Source organism: Eulemur rufifrons, chromosome 2 (assembly GCF_041146395.1).
Source record: "Eulemur rufifrons isolate Redbay chromosome 2, OSU_ERuf_1, whole genome shotgun sequence".
Lineage (NCBI taxonomy): Eukaryota > Metazoa > Chordata > Mammalia > Primates > Lemuridae > Eulemur > Eulemur rufifrons.
The window spans coordinates 48098198-48104655 of NC_090984.1; the positions used below are offsets into that span (position 1 = coordinate 48098198).

Genomic DNA, 6458 nt, shown 5'->3' on the forward strand with positions numbered 1-6458 from the left:
ATAACACGGACAGCTGGAGCACAGCAAGGAATCTTTACTAGGGTGGAGGTAGGGAGCTGGGGAGGGATGTCCGGGGCAAGTAGAAAGGGCCACCATTAGAATGGGCAGAAGTCCTGGGGATCTTGATCCATCTGTGGGGGATGGGGAGTTAATGCTGCTTGTGGATGAGAGGTGCAGGGATGCGGATATCCTGGCCTCTCTCCAGACGCCGTTCACAGTCAATCAAATAGTTTACTCCATCGATGACCAGTTGTACCAGCTCCACCTGAAGGATACTAATCCTTGATCTCTGCTTCCCACAATCTGACTTTCTTTCTTTAGCACTGACTGACTTGCCTGCTCTGGGAACTCATTTCCAATTGCCTCCCAACTCAACCTGAATTTTATTTCAGATTCTATTACATTCCTGAGGCTCATTCGCTGTCATGTATCAACCCCCACAGACCAATACGTCTCCTCACACTAATCCCTTAGGATCTCACCTCTGACTTGCCCAGTCGGTCCAAATTAGAGATGTCAAAGACGCTGCCTGTGGCAGCAGTGTCCACTCCTCCAGTACCACGCTTTTGGAGTCTTAGGTTTTCCAGGATCTTTGGAAAGCGGCTATCCTAGAGGGGAGATAGGGATTGGGGGCAGGGCCAATAGAGGCAGAGGCTGGTCCTACCTGAAAGATCCCTGAACCTGTCAAAGCTCTATCCCCTCACTCTTCAATTTATTTTCATTTATTTTTTTATTTTTTAGAGACAGGGATCTTACTGTGTTGCCCAGGCTGGCCTTGAACTCCCTAGCCTCAAGCATTCCTCCCACCTCACCCTTCCAAGTAGCTGGGATTATAGGCGTGAGCTACTATGCCTGGCTCTGACCTTTTAGCCACATGTTTGACACCTTTCTAAAGGGTCCACTCCCTCCCCATCCACACTTCCCTTCCTCACTCACACCCCTCTCTAAACCCACAGTTCCTTTACTTTGCTTAGCAGGGGCAGTTTGATGTGCACTCCTGCCCGAAGTCCAGTGCCCAGGTTAGATGGACAGGTCAAGATGTATCCCAAACGCTCATTCCACATGAACTCCCAGCCACGCTCTTGGATTAGCCGCTCCACCTGAGTCCACAAAGGTTCTGTTAGTGAAAAATCAGGGATATGTAGACCCTTCCTTAGCTAGACTCACAGGAACCCTAGAAATATATCTAGAACAGAAACTTGGGTGTGAATTGAATGATATTATTATCATTAACACATTATCATGCATGCATGTTGTAAAATTATGATGTACATAATGACAAGATTGTGGATAAATATCTTATGTATGGAAACAAAGAAACTTGAGGGAGTGATGCACTAAAGATGATCTAGAGCAATGAACAGAGGTGGTAAACTGAACTGAGAAAGGATTGATCATTCAATGAATTCTGAATGCATCGATTCTCTCTGCCTTGCTAATGAGCCTAGAACTTGGAAGGGTCTTTTCAGACAGAAAATGAGGGTATAAGATTTGTAAGAGGAAGAGACAAGACAGCCTTCTGTTAGCCACAGAAGGAGCACATGTGAGAAAGTAGAGAGAAAGGTAAAAACAGAGCAGAAAAGCCAGCTTCATAGGTGTGTGTGTGTGTGTGTGTGTGTGTTGGGGGCGGGGACATGGGAAGGGTATTTTTGTTTCATTTAACTATCCTAATCATGGAGATGACTGTTAGAGTTGAAGAGAGAGGGATCCACCAGAGTGATGGACACAGAGACCACTACCCTGAGTAAAGTGATCCTGTTCATGGTTCAGAAAGAACCATGGCACCGGAGGCTATCATACACACTGAATAGGGGAAACTTCTTCCATCTAGAATAATAATGTAGCTAACACTGTAACATTTATTGAGCACTTACTGTGGACCAAGTACTTTACCTGCATTATTTCACTTAATCCCCACAACAACCTAACACATAGAAAATCTTATTATCCTAATTTTCCAGATGAGAAAACTGAGGTATATAATTTAAATAGTACTTCCCTACCCACTCCTAGAATATGTTACCTATTACTTGCCCAAAAAAGTAGAAACTTCCCAGCTAGAATCTAAAAGAGGAGCTCCCTTTCTTTGCATGTCCAAAATAGAACTGTATATGTGAGAACATACTGTAAAAATTGGGTTTATGGGGATTTCTAATGTGGAATTGAATATGGAGACTCAGTCCAAATAGGATTGAGGATTCAATTCAACCCCTCATTTAGAGCCATGTATTCTAGAACTTGAGCCATTCTATGTCTTCCCCAGTCTCCCTCCCACTCTCAGCTTAAAGCCTAGACATGATACTTTAGCCAGGATAAAAGAATCCAGAGTCAAGGCTTACCTTGGCTGGGAACTAGGTGATTACATTAGAATCATGAACACACCAGTCTCTCATCCCCTACATCAATCCAGGCGCAAGTGTTTTTCTTATCTACACACCCCACCATCCCACAGCACATACCTCGGGCACTGATCTGCCACTCAGTTATTCCTTCTTTGTATTATCTGGCAACTGCCTTATTTAACTCCTTAGGTTCCTGACATTCTTTCTCTCTTCCTGTTTTTAGGGTGACTTTATGTGCTGGTTTTTCCAGGACAGTCTTAGTTTATACCTATTGTCCTAGAGTGATTAATGGTGACTTTTTTTTTTATTATCAGAAGTGTCCTGGGTTGGTTGATAGATTATACTGTCAATCTACCTATGCTACTCTTTGGTTTTCCGTATGTCCTCCCCCTTAGCTCCCCTATACACTCTTCTCCAACCTCTTTGAGGCCTCGGCAGAATCTTTCGAACACTCTCTTCATGTTGCCACCCTTCTCCATGGAGATGACCCGTGTATGATCCTCCTCATTCACCCAGATCAAGAAGCTCTTCTCATTGTTGTGCCTGACGGCAGGAGAGAGGGTGGCACAGAGATCAAGAGGCAAGGCAAGAATTGGGGGAGATAGAGAAAAAAGCATTTATGAGGGCATGAGGACAAAAGAGATAAGGAGTAGCTTTGTACCAGATTCCACGGGCATCTGGCCAGTCTCGAGCCATTCCTGCTGCAGTCAGCAATGGGGACACAGGCTTATCAAATAGAAAGTGGTCCTGGGGAGAGTAAAGGGACTTTGGTTAAGAATCCTTATGGTAGCCCCCAGGCCTCTCAGGGGCCGTCTATCTCATCTGGCTAGCCTCCCCTCTGGCTCTTTTTTCCATCTTCTCCCCCCACGCAATTCCCTCTCAAAGCCCCTCACATCAATAAGCTGCTGCTGCTCAGCCTCTGTCATCTCACTGAGCCTATAGTAACGTCCAGCCAGGTCACCCTTCAGACCACTCAGTGCATCCACCACAACACGTTCCACCTCTCGTCGCTCTGCCCGCGTGCAGGCTGGAGGCAGACTGAGTCCTCGGATACTTCGGCCAGTTCTGACTCTTGAGGACAATACGTACCTCTCATCAAAGTAGCCAGAACGGATCTGGAGGATAAGAGAAATGACTATAAGTCACAGAAACACAAGTGGGTGGGAACTGAGGATGCTTGGGGAAGGAGAGACCTTAGGGATTAGAGGGCTCTTTAGGTATTCCTCCTGCATGCATTGGAGGGAGAGTTCCTTTGGGCAAACACTCCAATTGAAGGGGGCACTGTGGACCCTCCCTCAAACTGCCCAGCCTGGGGCATGGTCATTCTCATCTACCTTCTCATCTCCATATATGCTGCTCCTTAAGATATGATTCTTTCCCAACATTAAGATTAAAAGCTCAGCAGTATATGACCATGAGTCAGGAAATCATTGAGGTGAAGGGATTGGAAAGAGAGTGTTGTACACAGGCAATGCAAATCAGAAATGAAATATTTGACCCACCTTACTAGCATCCAGATCAGTGGTGTGCTTCATTGTCCGGGGATCATATCCATTGTGTCGCTCTTGGATCACAGGGTCAAACAGGTCAGCAAATACCTGAGGGGGATTTAAGAGGGAGAGATGGTTAAGGAGAGGGAATCCCTTCTCAGACTTAAGTTGTGAATTGATTTCATTGGGTCAGAAAACTTGAGTATGGATGGCTCAGAGTCTTGAGGGAAGTGAGGGGTCTTCAGGGGGAAGAAGCTGGGATTATTGGGAAGATGAGGTGGATCACCAGGGTGACTCTGGGGGTGCCCTACCTCATAGGTCTCCTCATCTCCAGCCACCATGCCCACAGTCTTGATGAAGGGGTGGCCAGGGTTGTCCACGCCAGTCTGGATACACTGATCTAGCGTCCAACCAGTGGGTGTGGTCTTGTCGCAGAGCCGTGCATAGACTGCTGGGGTCAGGTGACTGGCCATGCAGTTGTTGTGCTTTCGGAGGTCTGGGTACTCAGCGCTGGGGAGGGGGTACCCAGTAACCATGGAGGGAGGGCACAGGGGCATAGACCTAGTGCAGTCGGCTGGGAGCTGACCAGTTAGCCATGTCTGGCTTTGCTCCATGTGAGGAGGGAGAATCAGAAGGAGGCTAAGCCTTGGTAATCTCTTTAGGGACTTTCAGGGTCTATTCTTTCCCAACAGTTCTAGCTGCTTCTGGCTGGCCAGCTCAGTTCCCCCAGACCTGTTCAGTTCTTTCCTCCCATGAACACATTAGGGATGGAGGAGGGGAAAGACTAAGGAGGGGAATTCAGGAAATGGGGAGGAATAGCAGGAAAAGGAGATGGAGGAGAGCAAAAAGGATCCCTGGCCTTACAATTAGGGATTTGGGCAGTGGGTATAGCTCGTGGGGCCAGAGCTGGTCTTGACAGGTGCTGACGAATGCTCTTATTTTATGGTTTTGCCCCCCACCCCCACCCCCTCCCCACTGAGGTTTCCAAATTGTACAGCTCCCCAGCTCCAGGCCTTCGTGATTATAGCCCTTCTCTGTTGCCCAGGTTCTCATCTCTACCCCCACCTTCGTTCCCATCACCACCAGCCTCCCCTCCCCCGCGCCTCAGGCACTGATACCTCGGGGGATACAGCCTCCTTCGTTCACTGGCGGCTCGCACAGGTTCCGGGCGGAGCAGAAACCCAGCGGCTACAGATCCAGCCCCGGCCAAAGCCAGGAGCCTGAGCCCTGGGCGGGTGGACAGCAGTCGGGAGAAGGGACCAGCCATTGCTTGGGGGTCCGGCTACGGGATCCCGGAGCAGGAGCTGGCGCAAGACAGGAATCGGGAGGGAGGATGTAACCTGACAGGCTGAGGGTCGGAGCTGGGTCCCAGGCTGAACCCGAAATGGGGGTCGGTGTGGAGGCTGGAGCCGGAGTGGGAGCCAGTACCAACCAGACTGCAGGACCGGCGCAATGAGCTAGTGGCTGGCGGGCGGGCAGGCGGGCGGGCGGAGGAGAGGGAGGCCCGAGCCGCAGTCTCCAGAGGTGGGGCTCACACAGGCCCCGCCTTCCCGCCTGCCACAGCGCTAGGTGTGCGGGGGCGGGGGTGGGCAGCACCGGCCAGGTAATTAGCGGGACTGGAGACTCGCACCCCCTAAGGCCGAGGATGTAGGCCCAGATTAGGATGAGGCCGTCCAGATTTCAGCACCAAGTAAAGGACAGCACCCACGGGGACTAGCGAAACCCCACTACCTCCCCCACTCCCCTTGGTTTAACTCGAAACCTGATCCCTCTACTCTGTGGGTGTGAAAGGGTGACATTGCCCAACCTCTTCTCTGCTTTCGGCCTGCCCCAGCAACCTCTCCATATTCCCAGGGGAGGCTGCCGCGGGGAAACCGCGGAATAAATACAGATACCAGGGGAAGACATGAAGAAAGCACAGGGTTAGAGGCAGACACTGGGACAGACACCCGCTGGCTCAAGGTCACCTTCTTCTTAGAACCAGGAAGAGGGCCAAGGCTCTTCCTTGTCACACCTGTGCTCTTCTTACAAGGTCGAGAAAGGATTCCCTGAGAGGAATCAGAGAAATATTAACTCTGACCCCATCTATGCTGTGTCCCCCACCCCCACTTTGCCCCCAAGTCTGAAGCCCTGCTATTTCTTGCCTCCGATTCTCACGATCCCCCCACTTTTATTTTCCTTTCGCACCCTCCACCCTATCCCCTACTTCACCTTTGATCTTTTACTTCTCAGCGTCTTTTCCAGGCTCAGACCTGTTTGCTGCTCACAGGACTCCCTCTGAGTATGCCCGGCGAGCTTGCCTACCTCTTGGTTGCGCTGGGTGTGGGGCTGGGGTTGGGCAGGGAATTGTTGGCTTCCTCTTCCTGGTCTCCCTTCCTTTCCCTCCCTGTAGCTCCTAGTTCCTGGGCTGGAGGGGAATATAAAGTGGGGTGAAGGGTGTGGTGAGATGACTGGGTGTGGGAATGGAACAGGCAGGTAGGTACAGGTCTCCAGGCACCACACGTGTTTTGCCTCTTGGCTCCCTAACGCTGTTTAATCTGGAGTGTAAAGGCGAGTGGTATACAAGGACATAAGGTCATCAGGGAATCTTCACCTTCCTCCTGGTCCCCTTTCCTCCTCTCTCTCT

At 50.2% G+C, this 6458-nt stretch overlaps 1 protein-coding gene across 4 annotated transcripts; it reads right to left on the reverse strand.

The window, feature by feature from the left end:
- Positions 1-17: 17 nt before the first annotated feature.
- CKMT1B (creatine kinase, mitochondrial 1B) lies at positions 18-6458 on the reverse strand. Of its 4 annotated transcripts, none has more exons than XM_069460850.1 (10): positions 6044-6458; positions 4951-5268; positions 4144-4342; positions 3845-3940; positions 3236-3457; positions 3004-3089; positions 2762-2885; positions 966-1100; positions 483-608; positions 18-265 (listed from the first exon to the last, which is right to left on the reverse strand). In XM_069460850.1, exons 2-10 carry the CDS (start codon positions 5097-5099, stop codon positions 149-151), a joined length of 1254 nt encoding a protein of 417 aa, XP_069316951.1. In that variant the 5' UTR covers positions 5100-5268; positions 6044-6458; the 3' UTR covers positions 18-148. The 4 variants fall into 4 exon arrangements, with proteins under 4 accessions (XP_069316951.1, XP_069316933.1, XP_069316944.1 ...); XM_069460832.1 differs by having other exon boundaries at positions 4144-4435; positions 6044-6370; XM_069460843.1 differs by lacking the exon at positions 6044-6458 and adding an exon at positions 5640-5721 and having other exon boundaries at positions 4144-4435.

What these genes read in the sequence shown, in the direction of transcription:
- CKMT1B (XM_069460832.1), bottom strand. Translation starts at nt 5,099, where the DNA reads ATGGCTGGTCCCTTCTCCCGACTGCTGTCCACCCGCCCAGGGCTCAGG. An exon ending in AGGAGGCTGTATCCCCCGAG is followed by an intron (nt 4,436 to 4,950) that starts GTATCAGTGCCT and finishes CATGGAGCAAAG; the next exon opens with CCAGACATGGCTAACTGGTC. An exon ending in AGCAGCAGCAGCTTATTGAT is followed by an intron (nt 3,090 to 3,235) that starts GTGAGGGGCTTT and finishes TACTCTCCCCAG; the next exon opens with GACCACTTTCTATTTGATAA.